This window comes from Carassius gibelio, chromosome A15 (genome assembly GCF_023724105.1).
Source record: "Carassius gibelio isolate Cgi1373 ecotype wild population from Czech Republic chromosome A15, carGib1.2-hapl.c, whole genome shotgun sequence".
Taxonomy (NCBI): domain Eukaryota; kingdom Metazoa; phylum Chordata; class Actinopteri; order Cypriniformes; family Cyprinidae; genus Carassius; species Carassius gibelio.
This window is the reverse complement of record NC_068385.1, coordinates 14,629,074-14,646,344: the sequence shown is the minus strand read 5'-3', so window position 1 is coordinate 14,646,344 and position 17,271 is coordinate 14,629,074. Positions and strand designations below refer to the sequence as shown.

Below are 17,271 nucleotides of genomic sequence, written 5' to 3'. Positions count from 1 at the left end.
AGTATTAAATTTAATGCAAGTAATCTTAATTATTAGCTAAAATGCTAAACCTTTTTTTTTTTCTTACAAAATAACACTGACTAACCTTGCCATAAAAATATTTGTACAGATTTTTTTGACTTGAGGGTCTGCAATGGTTTTTATATAATTTCCTGTTTAGCCTGTGTTGCCTTTTCCCCCAAAGCAAGTTTTTGCATATTGGTTGCATAACATGACTTTGATCTGGCAGACAACAATTTCTAATATTAGCCTAATAAACTAAATTTTTTCCATTAACAATAATAATAAAATACTACCTACTGTACTCGATGCAGTACTTAATGCAAAGGTTTTCCTTTCAAGACTCAAATTCTTTTATTCATGCTTTTACTTGATGATGATATCAGAATAGTTATCACCCTGCTCTTTAAATATGAACTGCATATTTAATGAATACGTTTACAGATAGTATAAAAAAAAGTGTCATGTCACTGACTATTATACTAAACCATGGCTGCTTCCTTGGGGCGGAACAACACGTTCATTGATGACTTTACTGTCCTTGTTATCATCTCTGTAGGGCACCAGTTGCACACAAATCACCACTATAATTTACTCCTCAGGGGACAAATTCACATCTGCTGCATGCAATGCAGCTGAAATATGCTGTCTCATATGTAGAATAATGTGACCAGTCACATGACACATGAAATGCCTGTGTTGTGCAGATACCAAACCATGCACTGCACCGGATTATGCAGAGATTCAGCCAAATGTAAAACAAAAATGCCTGATCTAACCTTGCAAGAGAAACACACAGGCAGACGAACGCGAGGCGAAGTATGCAGGCTGTAACTCACCCTACACAGGGATCATGGCTGCATGCGTCTCTCAGAGGTGTTGGAGCTCTGCCGTGTGTCGCTGCTGCAGTCCCACTGCACGCCTCCATGATACTGAGTCACTGCAACAGCTGCCCGTCTGTGAGGGGAGGGAGGAGACCCGACTTTAACATAAACCTCCAACCTTGGCAAAGGATGAAGGCCTGTGATATGAACAAGTGTGTTATGCATGTACATGGTGGATTTATTTACTTTTTATTATTAAACGCATCAAAGCCTTATCGCTTTATAATAAGTTTAAATAATAAATCCTTATACAAACATGATACACATGTTTGTGTATATTCAATGTGTATTTGTTTGTATTTGTAACACATCACGTTAATGTATATTCAAATAGCTACAAACATGAAATAATGTAATTGTTAATGTTTACCAATAAACTTATTAAACATTACCTATTGATTAACAGATCCTTATTTCATGTAAATTAAAATGCTTACAAATATCATTAAACATTGTAAACTAGCTGTCAAAATAATTTGAAGATTGGATCAAAGGCTACATACACTGCAATAAATAAATATGTAATATGGTGGATTTATTTACTTATTTTTATTAACATAACAGCATCAAAGGATATATCATTGCAATAAATGAATGAATATGTATGTGCATGGTGGGCTTGTTTGTTTACTTTATAATGCCATTACTGTGTCAACATTTTTTTATGACTTTTTATTTCCATAAATTAGCTATATTAATTGGAAGGAATGAAGGTAAACCAGTTATAAAACATCTATTTGCACATGGTGGATAATTATAAATATACCTATTAAATCACAGTCATGTCGATAAAGAATGCACTCGTATTCATGCAAAAATCAGTTGGCAAAATGGCGACTGTGGACCTTGAAATACAAATGAACCTAAAGAAAATCAATGACGAGAACAGTGTGTGCCATGTTCAGTGATGCATGACCGTGATGAATACAGGGCTTGCACAAGACTTACACAAGCAACTAGACGATATGCCATCAATAATCCAAGTGTGAAGTATAAACAAAAGGAATGCGGGAGTATTGTGACACACCCAGAGACAGTTTAACCACCTATATGAAAACTGACATGGACGTAATTTATGAACTATTGGTTCTGATAGAGTAATGAGATATGAAAACAAGAAAGTATTCCTCTCACACTCCAGCCCTACTATCAGAAGAGCAGACAGGCAGAAGCTTGATGTTGACTCAGCAGTATGAACCCACCCTGACAGGAGGGAGGTGTGCATGTGAGGGTTAGATTCACCTTGAATACATAAGCACACAGGTGATCTAGTGATTAATCCAAACTTATTTACACAGCCTGTATTGCGACTTAAAGGGTTAGTTCACCCAATAATCAAAATTATGTCATTAATAACTCACCCTCATGTCGTTCCAAACCAGTGAGACCTCCGTTCATCTTCGGAACACAGTTGAAGATATTTTAGATTTAGTCCGAGAGCTCTCAGTCCCTCCATTGAAACTGTGTGTACGGTCTACTGTCCATGTCCAGAAAGGTAAGAAAAACATGAACTGATTCTGTGCTAATGTTATGAGCCCAGGTAAACCGAAGGCTTGAATCAAGGGCAATCATCGCCAATGACGCCATTACGTCGAGCGCAAAAGAAACGGTGAAACGTTTTCTTCAACATTTTTATTGAATCGAACTGTCTGAAAGAACTACTGGTGATCATAAAACCGATGCAACCGGTCAAAATCAGAATCAGAATCAATCACCAACAGAATCAGTTCGGTTCAGACGCTCTGTGTGTCGGTCTGCTTCACGCTGAATCACACATGCGCAGTATCTTCAGCTCCTAGGTTCACGAATCGGACGCGTCTGACAGAAACGGTTCTTGACTCGTGAACGAGTCAGTCTATTGTTCGTTATCTGCCTCGGCTCGGTGTTCATCTTCAGTTCTCTCTTCACAGCAGTTCAGTCAGTGTACTGTTTGAGTACATGAATTACTCCGGGATATTGGTTTGTTTGAACTCAGAGGGAGTGTCAGCCACATTTAAAAAGTTAACAGCTTAAGTCATTTGTGGATTAATGTGTATTGGAGACGCGAACTGTTTAAAACGATTTTCGATGCTTCAAAAAATTCTAACGGACCCTCTGATGTCACATGGACTACTTTGATGATGTTTTTCTTACCTTTCTGGACATGGACAGTATACCGTACACACAGCTTCAATAGAGGGACTGAGAGCTCTCGGACTAAATCTAAAATATCTTAAACTGTGTTCTGAAGATAAATGGAGGTCTTACTGATTTGGAACGACATGAGGGTGAGTCATTAATGACGTAATTTTGATTATTGGGTGAACTAACCCTTTAAATAATAATGATTTAATTATTCTGAACAGGTTGTGAGAAGACGCTTTGGAATTCAGTATGTCAAAATATGAGCCAAAGTTTATGATCTGTATTCTTTGGTTTGCATACATAAGAATACAACAGGGTCTGAATGTCTAAAAATTGTAATTTTATTTTAAAAATATTTAAAATGAAATAATTGTGAATAATAATTAAATTTTCTATATATATATATATATATATATATATATATATATATATATATATATATATATATATATATATATATATATATTATAATTTTATCAACACTTTTTTATACATCATAAAAAATATAAATATATAAAAAAATTGTTTAAATCTATATAATGATGATGATAATAATAATAATAATAATAACTAATATATATATATATATATATATATATATATATATATATATATATATATATAATTTATACTTACTTTTGTTATTGCAATTTTATTTTAAAATATTACAAATATTTAAAAAATATATATAAAAAACATTCATAATATCATTAATTATGTGTGTGTATAGACAGTTAGATAATAATTAGAATATAGATTAAATAAAAATAGATTTTCACTCATGGTTCCATACTTTTGGACCTCACTAGAATTCGGTGAAGAGTTGAACATGATTTAATGACACGAGACATCATTTACTCGTGTATGGGATTGTGTGAAAGCTGTACATTGATGTGGTTGCTAAGCAACAGATGGTCTTGAAATCCTTCAGGAATTGGTCAGTCCTGGATCTCTGAACATCTGACGTGGAATGATCTCAGACAGGAAAAGGTTAATAGGCCTATTCTTTCACAAGTATGCATTTATTGCTACGTGACTAAGGGGGTGTAGAAGTAAACCTTATTCTGTAGTGATGCTGAAAGCTTGTTTTCGGCTGACAGTAATAAAATGAGCAGTGTTGTCATGGGCACAGCATGTGACTTCAACCATTCCGGTCAGGGTCTTTAGCGCTCACTAATCAACACTCGTTGTCTTACTAGGGCTAAACAGTTTTAGGGGGAATAAAATTGAGGTAATGAAGGAAATTATAACGGCGCAGCTAGATTCGACTTGAACACTAGCAAAAAGGCGCGATTAGCATTATAGACAATATACTGTAATATTTACAAGTGCAGATGGAAATCGCCACTAACAGAGGTTAGATCAACACTAGTCACTCACCTGTCTGCGACTGTTTCAGCGTTCCTCTCCCAAACAAAATCCAAGAGTGGCTTCCCTCTAGAACAGATTCATTACTGTGAATGCGTGTGAAAAAGAGTCAAACCAATGGCTCCTTCATCGTGTGTGTGAACGTGGGGTCTGTGCGCGAGGACACATAAAAGTTCGTTCTCACGCGTCACCTGATAAACTGCTTGAAGGGAGCGCATGTGTGTTTGGGGGCGTGGCTAAGGGCGTGGTTAGGAGCAAGGTGAATATCAGTATGATCCATTTAACCCTTGTATGTCCTTCAAAAGAAAACACCTGAGATTTGGCCAACATCGAAAACCTAAAAATATTCATGATTGTTCTACAGAGGTACTAAATAGGCTATTTCCCTCCCCGCTGATTCAGGTTTTTCATTAAATACTGATGGGAAAAAATATACATATAAATAATTCTGGAGTACAGCTTTACATAAAAAGGGTTATAAATAAAATTACATAATGTTTTTTTTTTGTTTGTTTGTTTGTTTTTGTTTTTTTTACACACTATCATATGATAGTTCACCTTATAAAATGATAATTCATTCATTATTTACTGTCGTTCCAAATCTTATGAATTTCTTTCTTCTAAAAGAAAGAAAAAACTATGTTTATTTTCCCCCCGTTTCATTCCTCAAAATATCTTCTTTCGTGTTTCACAGAAGAAAGTTAGCCTTCTCGTTTGGAACAATGGGAAGATGAGTATACGATGACAAAATGTTCGTTTCTGGGTGAACTATCCCTTTAAACTAAACCAAACTATCACTGAGAACAGTATGTTAAATTTTTTATTTAATAAGTGTCTTATGGTCTAATTTGGTTAACATTATTTAGACATATATATCTGTGTGTGTGTGTGTGTGTGTGTGTGTGTGTGTGTAAACACCATCTACAACTTCATAACATGCTGAATGGTCAAAGATGAAAGGTCATATCTGTTTCATTAAAGCAAAAAATGTCCCAAAGACAATAGAAGGGTTAACTAAAACTTAGCGGAGTCTATCTTAACTTTACCTTGGGAAATCATCATCATCAAGATAATTATTCAATTATCTGGCCAATGCCAAGGCGTTGGCCTTAAGACCTACAGTCTGCCAGGGGCACGGTGTTATCTGTTGTGTTAGTCACTCGCCTCAAATAAATAGGTGTGTGAGAGGGAGTTGTGTTGGTTGGGGACTTTGCACCTGGATGAACACTTAATTTCCTATATGACAACATCGGTCATTGTGGCAAACATTTGGAAAACACCTTCCCTTTCAGGCATTTTGCAGAAGAGAGTCAATCCGATTAACAAATGCAACAGTGGCCTCTAGTGTTCACTGCAGATACGAACAGTCAAAAATCACTCGACAAGAAATAAACACACTCGTATATATACATATAATTGTTTTTTCTTTATTATATCAAAATACAAAAGTTTGACGGGGTTATTACATGGACCAAAGCGTTGGAAAATGTCAGCCTAACAGATCTTGCCAAAATGTGCATATCTGGGCATATCTGGTGATGTAAACAATGCAAATTGAACGGCTCCGCTATACAGAACTTCTATTGGGCTGTTAAAGACAGCACACAACACACTTAATACTCCATATGTTTCATTCCCAGGTCTGGTATTGATGTAACTCATAATGACAATTCATTTGTCAGGATAGCATATTCTTTTTGATGGGGGTATTATTCTAGAGCAATAAAAATAAAATAACAATGGGATTGCCTTTGTTGTTTAAAAATGCCTTTGCTCACTGCAGGGTTGTTCCCTTTTAATATCAAGATGCTTAATCAAAGTGTCCAGCTGAGTTATTGTGGAGATCAATGTCATACTTAAATGGTTGGTAGTACAGATACAAAATATCTTTAACATTTACTCCTAGCAGCATGAAGACACACCAGGCACCATATCTTAACATCTGAGTATGTGGAGACACCAAATGCCCAAGAAAAACACTGTAAAGTACTAATCAGGAACAAGAAGATAGAGGCACACTGCACCTTGTTTCATAATCAGAGTTGTCTAGCAATTTGGAGAGTTCCTTATCAGTGGCAGAAGAATCAAACAATGCATTATAATAATAATATTGTACATAAGGCTTTGGTACAGCACCATACTGTTTAAGAATAATACCTGAAATAAATTAGATTAATTAACAAAAGAAACCTTCGATCAAGACATTCAATCAAATAAATCTGAAACAAAACAAAAATATTCTATGACCTTTTTCTTCACATTAGAAACAGTCTCTTATAAATTGCATGTAAAGTGAATAGGATGGAAAACATGTTTGCCCAGAACACATCTTTAGATAATATCATCTGTAAACAATGTACAACACAAATTCAAACGCAGTTAAAAAGCACAATGCAATTTAAAATATGCTTCTAATAAGCTCTAAGTATGAGGTTTAATGTTAAAACAGTCAAAAATTAGTGCATAATGCAGTATTACATTCTACGTTTTCAGTGCTGGTTAATATGAACAGCAAAAGAATCGAGAACAAGAAGATGTAGGCATTATCTGAAACAAGAAAGATAATTCCCAACGAGTGAAATATCTTGATTATGCAAGGTTAGTTATGTTCAATCAACACAGAAAATAAAATAAAGTTTCACAAAGCACCATAAGAAGTAAGCATACAACTGAATACAAGCAATCAAAGAGTTATGAGGCTTCCTGCAAATGAGCCCTCTTACTCAAGCAAAAGGGGGCGTATCTACCTGTACAGTATCATATATATTTAAGAGAAACGTTTCAGTCGGGTTCTCCCTTCAAAGACCAGAGGAGCTGGAGAAAATGCCGTCAATCACCATCCACAGATATACAGCGACACTGCATGTGCATCTTAAATCAGCATAAATGCAAGGATGCATCGCTCCATCGTGTCCAAGAAAAAAAAAAAAAACTATAAAACAGAAATACTGCCACTTGATGCGTCAGACCGCCAACTACTTGAGTTACCAGGATCTTTCCATGCTAAATGAAAAAACGTACTATCATACCGTGGGTACATTTCATGGATTATACATTGATAAGTTGCCTCCTCAAGACTGGCAAGTTCTTCATTATAAATCTAAATACACAGGTTTTTATTCATGGTGACAGCGAACGTTCACGCGATGACGTTAGCACATGTTGAATGTCAAAAGCTGAACTTTATTTAACAACCGTTTTCATACTGAAAGATAGTGAGCGTACCCTGTGAGGGAGGTTTTATTGCTTGCGGTCCTACCCAGCAAACACAGAACGTTGTGAGGACGTCGCCAGTTAGTCGTCATTTGGTCAGCGCGACATTACTTTATGGCAACGTTGTGAGGACGTCGTGTTAAAGTTCCATTTTTTAAAATCTTGGCTAACTTCCCAGAAACGTCATGGGCACGTACTCAAAAGACGTCGCTAGTTAGTCCCATTGGGGACATTGTAGCAACGTGGTCAGCTGGTCTTCAGATAACTTTTAATATTATTGCACTAGATGTATTATTATTATTAAGATACCATTTGAACAGCATATTCTTGGGGAAATATACAAAAAAAAATAATCAAGCATGTTAAAATAATTATATATATATATATATATATATATATATATATATATATATATATATATATATATATATATATATATATATGCCATCAGTTTAAGAACAATAAAATAAACAATTTACTTAGCAAATGGTGATAATGTTTGTTAATGAAAGAGAGTACGGGACAAATTAACATTTAAACCTTAAACTAGCAGCGCACGTCACTTTCTGAATGAGGTGCGCGACGTGCGCGTGCCCGTCATTTTGTAACGGTCAACTTCCAGCGGACGGACACGGAGGAAAGGTAAGTCCTATAAATCTAGTTTTATTCATAGATTTTAACTGATATAACGTTAAATGCCATCAAAGAGGAGTAGTGTTTTGTATTTTTGTAGGTTTTCTCTTTCAATTTAATAAATAAATGCTCTGTTTGGTTAATTAGCTCAAAAGCAGTCTCAGAGGTGGTCTAAGGTAACGGTAACTGTTAAAATCGAATATAACCTTACCTAGTTTAAATTATTTGAAATTTATCACTATAAACTATACAGTGTTAACTTTCTAATAATTTAATTTTTAACCGTAGTAACGTTAATTAGTTTGTTTGAATGCCTGCTGCTCGAGCTTGATGATGCTCATGCTATCCATGCTGTGAACTTGAATATAAACCGATAGAACGTTAAATATAAAGTTTAACGTTAATTAGACCGAGGCTGCCGAAATCATGTTCAGTGTAACGTTATGTGGGATTAATAATTTCCCCTTTTCTCCCTCAAGTGGCAGGCTTGTAAATTCTGTCATCTGTTCATTATTGGTGTTGATGGTGTTTTTCACATGCATGCTTTTTAATGCTAGTTTAATTCTCAAATTGATCTGATACTTTCGTTCCACAAAAAGTAAACACATTTTTCACTTTCTTAGGGCCTGACAACCACCAGTTGAGTCCATGATTCAGTGAGTTCCTTATAAGGAAATATATTTGTTACCACCTAGTAATTTAAATGTATTATTTATTGCTTTAAAATGAACACATATATTTATCATCAGGGGAAGAGACAGTCTGGGCAGCAGCAACAAGACAACTATTACAAGTAGAGATGGGTTTCAAGAACTGGTACTAATTTGGTTCCTGACTTGTTCAGTACTGAAAACATTTACATAAGGTACAGGATCAATAGTGCTGCTATCAGTATTCTTGTAACATTGATTCATTACCCTTTAGACACAACCACATATCCTCCAAATCATCTCTGCGTGGATGGCAGCAAGGATCCAGGATCAAGAGATCATTCTTCATGGAGACTGTTCCACAGGAAGCAGTTTCTCCTGGGTGAAAAACTAAACCTGGTTGTTTCAGCATCACTCAGGCAAGACTTAATACTTTTAAATTGATTTCAGTTGGTTATGTGTTTCAGGTCATCCTGACCATTCTGCTGTTCTGGATGTAAGGCCGTGCTGCAACTACATTTCTCGTGGTTGAAAGATTTGTGGAGCGGTATCCAGACATATAACGCCCCATCACACGGGGCGTCAACGCCTCTCGTTTACTTTTAAATGAAGTGACGTCAAGCATGGTGAAATTAATTCTAGAAATTAATTCTAAATAGAAGTTGAAGACTTCTCAAGCGCCAATGCAGCCGTCCTCCAGTCAGAACATCCTATGCAAATACCCTAGCGCAGACGCAAGCCAATCGAGTGCATGCAATACCAGAAAACTAATGTGATCGGCTGTCCCTATGAGAAGAGACAGTAATTCTGATCCGATATCAGTGTCGTTTTTTGCAAAAAAAAATTTAAATCAATGTAGAATTTTCTATACTTCTGTGTAGGGATGTCAATTTTCAATCATTTCCATGATCGATCGTTGTTTAAATTAATGAACAAATAATCGATTAATCGTTAACCTTATATATAATATAATATATATATATATATAAAACTGTAAATATATATATTTTACAGTAAAGACCAAAAGTTTGGACACACCTTCTCATTCAAAGAGTTTTCTTTATTTTCATGACTATGAAAATTGTAGAGTCACACTGAAGGCATCAAGGGCTATTTGGCCAAGAAGGAGAGTGATGATGACCTGGCCTCCACAGTCACCGGACCTGAACCCAATCCAGATGGTTTAGGGGTGAGCTGGACCGCAGACAGAAGGACAAAGGGCCAACAAGTGCTAAGCATCTCTCGGGGAACTCCTTCAAGACTGTTGGAAGACCATTTCAGGTGACTACCTCTTGAAGCTCATCAAGAGAAAGCCAAGAGTGTGCAAAGCAGTAATCAAAGCAAAAGAAGAACCTACAATATGACATATTTTCAGTTGTTTCACACTTTTTTTGTTATGTATATAATTCCATATATAATTCCACATGTGTTAATTCATAGTTGTGATGCCTTCAGTGTGAATCTACAATTTTCATAGTCATGAAAATAAAGAAAACTCTTTAAATGAGTAGGTGTGTCCAAACCTTTGGTCTCAAACTGATATATATATATATATATATATATATATATATATATATATATATATATATATATATATATATATATATATATATATTAGACGGTTTCATCGGATGCACGCGCCTGGACCTAAGTTAACTTCCAGTCTGTGTTGTGTATATCGGTCTGGCTGCAGTGCCTTCTACAAACACAGTTAAAGGCAAGGTGATGAGTAAACTGAAGTTGGGCTCAGGTGGTAGTGCTGCGGGATATGTTTCCCATACATTTATTTATTTTTGGAGACTCGCCACAATTTTAAAACTGATCGATTTTCAAAAAGGCTTCGTTAAATAAACATGAGTAACGTTACGTACTGCACGTTTAATAATTCCTAACATTTATATGTTTAAATATCAAAACGAGGCACAGGTGTTTTTATATCGCTGTATTTCTGAAGGAAGACTTGCATGTTATATGCCTGATAAAGCAGCGTGTGAGCGTAGCTCTGCTTTGTTTACAGCTGTTACTGGGGAAACCTCAACTTTATGTCTATGCTTTAAAACATCTCCTGCTGGCAAAGAATGAATTTGCATTTTCATCAAGTCCGCCTGATCCACGCAGCAAACATTTTTTGTTTGTTATCAAAAAATATCTACTCTAGAGGGACTTGGCTGTTGTTATTGATTCTATTTGGAAGTCTACCGGTTAGGTTAGGTCCACAAAAGCGCGCATGCGCAGTAACGTTTGTTTATGTTGTTGCCGTTGAAACAGTCTATATATATATATGTATGTGTGTGTGTGTGTGTGTGTGTGTGTGTATAATGTAAGTGTGTGTAAAATACATTTCTTTTAAATTCATAGCACAGTAATGAAGGCAGCAACATGTGGTAGATGGGACAGAACAAGAATCTTTCATTGTGCTAATGTATTATAATACGAAAGGGTATGGCTCCTATACAGCGTGCATCGCGTAAACACAACCAGTGCGCAGAATGATGCACTTGAAGCAACACAGAGTCACAGCGTGTAGCATTACTCACAGAAATGTTCAAAACACCAAAGGAAGAGATATTGTTGTGTATTATATGTGTGCAATATTTTGAGCCTTTTCTTTTAACAGTTTTAAATATCAGTTATTGTGCGCTCTTGAAGAGAGTTTCATTGTTTTGACTGTAGTAACTATGATAGGATGATACGCTAATCTGCCAATTCAATACTATCCCGATACTTGTGTGCCGATTCAATATATATTTATAATTATATATATATATATATATATATATATATATATATATATATATATATATATATATATATAATTTAGCATTGTGATTATAGTTATATAACTATTGTAATTCGTGACTTATCCAAATTGTCTGTAAAATGATGTTTGTTTCTGTAGATTTGAGGGAAAGATTAAAAACAAGGAGGTCTGGGAATGACTGAAGGGATCTGACAGCAGTGAGGGAAGGAAGTTATCACCAGAATGTAAGTTCTTTGAGAATGTGTGCATTATTACAAGTTGAGTTTTCATTTAAATGTGGCAATGTACACAGCTGGTCAAAAGTTTTAAATATATTTTAAAAGTTTAATTTATTTCTATAATGCACAGCTATATTTTCAGCATTAATTACTCCAGTCTTCAGTGTCACATGATCTTCAGAAATCATTCTAATATGATGATTTACTGCTCAATAAATTTTTCTGATTATTATCAGTGTTGGAAACAGTTGTGCTGCCCAAACATTTTGTCTACACTACAGTTATATTTATTTATTATTTATTTTATTTATTTATTTTATTTTGGGGGGGGGGGGGGGTGGCTAATAGCAGGAATGCATAAAATTGAAAACCAGTGGTAGAGAAGACTTTTGTAATTTTACAAAAGATTACCTTTTTTTCAATGTTTTGAACTTTGTGTTTTATAAAATAATAATGAAGAAAAAATTCAACTTTCCAGAAATGCTAAGTTTTCTTCCCCATCATTTCTAATATGCGGTGCGTTTCCCTAAAACCAACTTTGGTCACAAGTTCCTTCTTTACCAATAGAGTTCAGTGGAACTAACAACCGTAGTAAGCTAACTGCAGATGTGATTTACATCATGTATGTCATGAGCAGATGTACACTTTGATCATAGCGCCAATAATGCGATTAGGTGCATGTAAATGCACTGATTTGTGATAATCAGCAATGTTTCCTGATCAGCAAATCAGTATATGAAAAAGATCATGTGACACTGAAGACTGGAGTAAAGTTACTGAAAAATTCAGCTTTGCCTCATAATTATTTCAATAAATATGTTTAAGTATATTCAAAAAAAGAGTATGAAAACTGTTACTTCTTTCTTTCTGTTTTCTTTTTAATCAAATTAATCTAGCCTTGGTGAGTAGAAGAGACTTCTCTTGAAAACCATAAAGAAAAGATTCCAGGATGAAGAGGAGGAGGAAGAACACGTTTAACAATTTTCTATAAGCTTGCCATTAGTTATAATAAAAACAATGAACATGACTACAATAATATGCTAAATGTTATTAAAAGATTCCAGTTTGCAAGAAGTCTGAGTGTCTGACTCTACACTAGAGGAACTCTTTTCTGAAGAAGATCAGGTGCTGAGAAGAAGCCTTGTTCTACAGCAAAACACTGCATCAAGCCTCCTGTCCTTCCCTCAGAAGAGCCTGTCTTCTGCTGCTGGGGTAAGAAACACCCTCTTCCTCTTCTCTATCAGCTGTCCTGCACCTAACTCTGCCTCCTCAGCACTGTCTGAAAGAGTCATCTCCACAGTCAGTAATCAGAGATCACAGATTCTTCTGAGAAAGTCGATATGTTCATTTTCTTAAAAAACTTTGTTTTTTCGGGTGGGACAAATAATACAGGAGAGATGCTAGAAATCTCTATATTGTTCATTTTTCATATCTTTACGCTTTATGAATGTTTTTCTTCTGAGAAGCTCAAAAATTATGGTTCTTTGGTAATTGCTTTATTGTTTAGGTTTATCCTCTGATAGTGAGCACAGAGCCCTGATCATGACATGCAAGAAAAAGAAAGAAATCATGTCTATGATTTACTAATTCATTCCCTCTATGTACTAAAACGTGCACGATTACTTTTACATTTCATTGATTTGCTAAATCGTATGCACAATTTACTAATTCGTTCTCTTGATGTATAAATAGTGTACACGTTTTAGCAAATCGAGGGAATGAAATATAAAATCATGCGCATGAATTAGCCTAAATTTTTTCCTGCATGTCGTGTAATTAAAGCACATCACCACCAGACATTTATACCAGGAGCCTCATATACGACGCTCACAGTTTTACTTTGTGCAGTATCTCTGTGCAGTATCTGCTGAATTGTTTCATATCTATTTATCATGTATTTTTCGTTGCACTAAATTATGTTGTATCAATAAGTTTACTGATAATTATTTTTAATTTTCACTAATAACGTCATTAACCATCTCCCCATCTTTAAGACAAAAATTCTCTATTGTTTATATTGTGTAATCTATGAATTGATGTGTTTAGTTTTCTGTGCTCATAACTTAGTAACATTTTGCATGGTTAAAGAACAGGTGCGATGTTCAAAATGTTTTTATACAAAGTAGTGCTGAATAAATATTGATTTGTGAATGAATGCAGTGTGTTTTTGTCTATTTTATATTAGAATGTAATGTTTTTGTATTTGTTTGCATTGCATGTATGTAATTAATGTATTAACTATGAATCCCCTATAATTAGATTACAATTAGATTTCATAAGGTTTATTTTTTGCACCAGAGATGGATTAAGTTTATTAGTTTATGTATTTCAAGGTAATGGTGAGGTGAAAATATGAATTACCAATATGATCCTGTAATGTCACGTCCTCATAACGTGCCAGTTTGGTCGTCAGGACATACTCATCACGTTCCAGTGACGTTCCAGTATAACGTCGCCACGACGGATATGGGAATCACAAAGTTACGTCACTGGAACGTTATGTGGTACGTCGCTGAGACCAATATGGTATTTTATAGGAACGTCCTCATAACGTGTCAGTTTGGTCGCTGGGACATACTCATCACGTTCCAGCGACGTTCCAGTATAACGTCGCCACGACGGATATGGGAATCACAAAGTTACGTCACTGGAACGTTATATGGTACGTCGCTGCGACCAATATGGTACTTTATAGTAACGTTCTCATAACGTGCCAGTTCGGTCGCTGGGACGTACTCCTCGCGTTCCAGCGACGTTCCACTATAACGTCGCCACGACGGATATGGGAATCACAAAGTTACGTCGCTGGAACGTTATTTGGGACGTCGCTGCAACGAATATGGTCTGGTCCAGTTACGTCGTCACAACGTAACTGTGTTAGCTGGGTACTCACCAGGAGAACTCGACAACAGAGATCACGACGGAGCTAGTTTAGTTAGTTTAAGACAGAGGACTGTGCGTGAGTTTGTGTGTTAACCTCTGAACCACAGCACCACGAGTTCGAAAAGACATAGCACCAAGTCATAATGTGTACAATGTGCCTACATCCTTGCACGTTATATTTCTAGATCATGTAAACATTACGTGGTTGTTGTAGGACTTGTTAACAATGAGTTTCTTGACAGAACATGTAGCAGAGTTAAGTCTAAGTTTAACACATCTCTCGACAGCTAAAGGCAGGTAATCAAGAATATCTAAAAACAAACACTGCCCTTCTCCTCTCAAGAGACTGCACGGTTAAAGCAGCCTTACGAATCGCACCATTAGGGGTGGAAAACGCTAGTAATGACAAATAAGCGATGGACTGGAGTCTTCTGACCTAATACTGAATAGCTCAGATTTACTTTAAGATCTCCGAGCAGTCGTTTTCACATCGACTAAAAGAGTTGTATAAAAGAAAGAAAGCAAGAAAGTAAAGACAAAGTAAACAGCCCTTTGGGCACTCGAGTCAAATCCTCTGAACTCAAAATGGCTACAAATCTCCACGCACAGAATTTCCCCCAGTGTTTCCTGCTTGGATATTCAGCCTTATTCAAGTAATGCATGAGATTTCTTTCAGTTTTCCATCGTACCTCATTATTAAACTCCATTCGCAGAAGAAGAAGATTCGTTTTGGAGTTGCCGCATTGGCACGTAAAAGAAAAAGACATCACATTGAAAATATCCAGATAAATCTGAGCTTCTAAGAGCAAATCATACATTCACCATCGGTTAAACTACGCTAACACACACGCTCCGTTAGCTTTCACTGTAGGTAGCAGATCAGCAGCTGTTAGTGAACTCTAGAGACAATTAACATCCTTTAGAAATACTAAACTCATCATTCATTTAAATAACGCAAACTTTGCTATGTCATCAGATGAGCTGTGATGAGCGGCAAATAATAAAGATTACAATACAATTTCCTTTTTTTTTCAAAAAGAGTCAAGCTACTTTTGGAGGTTCACTTTTGTAAGTAACTATGAAGACTGGTAATCTTTTTTCGACTATTTCATTGTTCTATGTTATATTGATGTCTTCATTAGTCTGCACAATATCTACAGTACTTGGTGTACTGTCTGTCCAAAGCAAACATAGAACAAATTATTTACTTCAAGGAAGTGACGAAAATATTAATAATGCATTTCACCACTTCTAACTACATTTGTGCAAGACAGGGAACAAGTAATTCTACTCCGTTTAATATTACATTTGCACTTATGCCATCTGAAAATTTTTCAGCAGGGGGGGTAATATAAATCTTCTTTCAAACACAGATAAAAAGTGCCTTAAAGCTGTCCAATAATTTTAGTCAAATATAATGGCTAATAATATAAAATTAATGAGGCGGCAAGTTTTCAGTTCCACATGCCTATGCATGGAATTTACAAAATCGGAATAACTTCAAACATTGTCGCAGGACCAGTACAGTACTGTAGTTATTCCCTTCAAGCTTACAATTGCTCTCATATTCTGTGCTTTAGATGTCATTTCTGGGCTCATAATTATTCCCTCATGTTATCTAATCTAGCTTGCACAAAATATGGTAGAAGAGCTGAAATATGTTCCAGATTATTTATTCCTTTTATTTTTTTATGTTCCTTTTTTTTTTTTTTTTTTTTTTTTTTGAGGTATATTTTGTAGAAGGAAGAAAAGAAACCCTGTAGTAACTATCACGTCTTGAGAGACATATTTGTACAGAGCGTTTAACTCTATCCTTCACAATATACGCAGTTTTGACAACGTTATGACAAAAACCGAAGTGGCCAGCGCGATTTTTCGTAGCATGTAATGGTCTGCCATTATTTTCTTTTTATCATCAAAGGAAAAGCTTTTGTCCTGTTCTTTTCTGTTTTCTTCCAAAAAAGCACCCCTGTACGTTTTTCCTTTGTTTAAATTTACAGAAAATTCAGATATGTGTAGTATATTGTGCCAACCGAAGAACATAATAAATCATATCTAGGTTAGACGGATTACAAAACAGTACTGAGAGCTTGTCCATTGTACATTTTTGCTAATGGACAAGGAGAGGATCCACCCCACAGGTTAAGTTTTAAGGTGGAGGTGGGCGGGGGGGACTCTTAGAGCAGAGAACCATAGTTTGACGGGACAATGTCCATACTGGCCAGGAGGGATTTTCTGTCTTCTCTTGGGTGAAGCCAACGCAGCAGAGAGGACAGATGAAGACAGGGGGACTTTCTAAGTGTACTTTTCCACTTTTTCTTTGAGGGAGAGCTGAGATGTTCTCTTTGCTCAGAGGCCTGAGATGCATGCGCCTGCTGGGTCTGAGAGGTGGACACATCTAGAGACAGCAGAGCAAATGATACACAGCTACAGAATACATTTGTACATTTTCAGAAGGAAATGTGAGCGTTGCCTGTGCATGCAACCTCACTGCCACTGCCACGATGTTAAGGAGTTGTGGGTGGTTGTTTTTTAGG

At 35.9% G+C, this 17,271-nt stretch overlaps 2 protein-coding genes and 1 long non-coding RNA gene across 9 annotated transcripts in view; 1 reads left to right on the top strand and 2 right to left on the bottom strand.

The window, feature by feature from the left end:
* The window catches only part of LOC128029297 (rho GTPase-activating protein 32), a 29,415-nt gene extending 24,789 nt beyond the window's left edge, over positions 1-4,626 (bottom strand). Inside the window, exons 1-2 of the mRNA XM_052616988.1 lie at positions 4,389-4,626; positions 840-957 (exon numbers count right to left, since the gene is read on the bottom strand). Coding sequence (XP_052472948.1) covers positions 840-928 — 89 coding nt within the window. The 5' untranslated portion in view covers positions 929-957; positions 4,389-4,626. The remainder of the gene's footprint in view (positions 1-839; positions 958-4,388) is intronic.
* Positions 1-17,271, bottom strand: part of LOC128029298 (protein turtle homolog B-like) — a 165,372-nt gene that overhangs the window by 96,363 nt on the left and 51,738 nt on the right. For 3 of the 5 annotated variants that reach the window (XM_052616990.1, XM_052616992.1, XM_052616991.1), the window contains one exon: positions 13,960-17,132. The exons of 1 other annotated variant lie outside the window; for it this stretch is intronic. In XM_052616990.1, the coding sequence (XP_052472950.1) occupies positions 16,912-17,132 (221 nt within the window). In that variant the 3' untranslated portion in view covers positions 13,960-16,911. Of the gene's footprint in view, positions 1-13,959; positions 17,133-17,271 lie in introns of those variants that run through there. One more of the 5 variants, XR_008187335.1, reaches the window with a different exon arrangement.
* Positions 8,015-14,006, top strand: LOC128029303 (uncharacterized). 3 transcript variants are annotated; one of them, XR_008187353.1, is made up of 5 exons: positions 8,273-8,878; positions 8,972-9,038; positions 9,147-9,254; positions 11,772-11,857; positions 12,748-14,006. It is a non-coding gene; the product is annotated as an uncharacterized LOC128029303 (long non-coding RNA). The 3 variants fall into 3 exon arrangements; XR_008187354.1 differs by lacking the exons at positions 11,772-11,857; positions 12,748-14,006 and adding an exon at positions 8,015-8,231 and having other exon boundaries at positions 8,846-8,878; positions 9,147-9,290; XR_008187352.1 differs by lacking the exons at positions 11,772-11,857; positions 12,748-14,006 and having other exon boundaries at positions 9,147-9,290.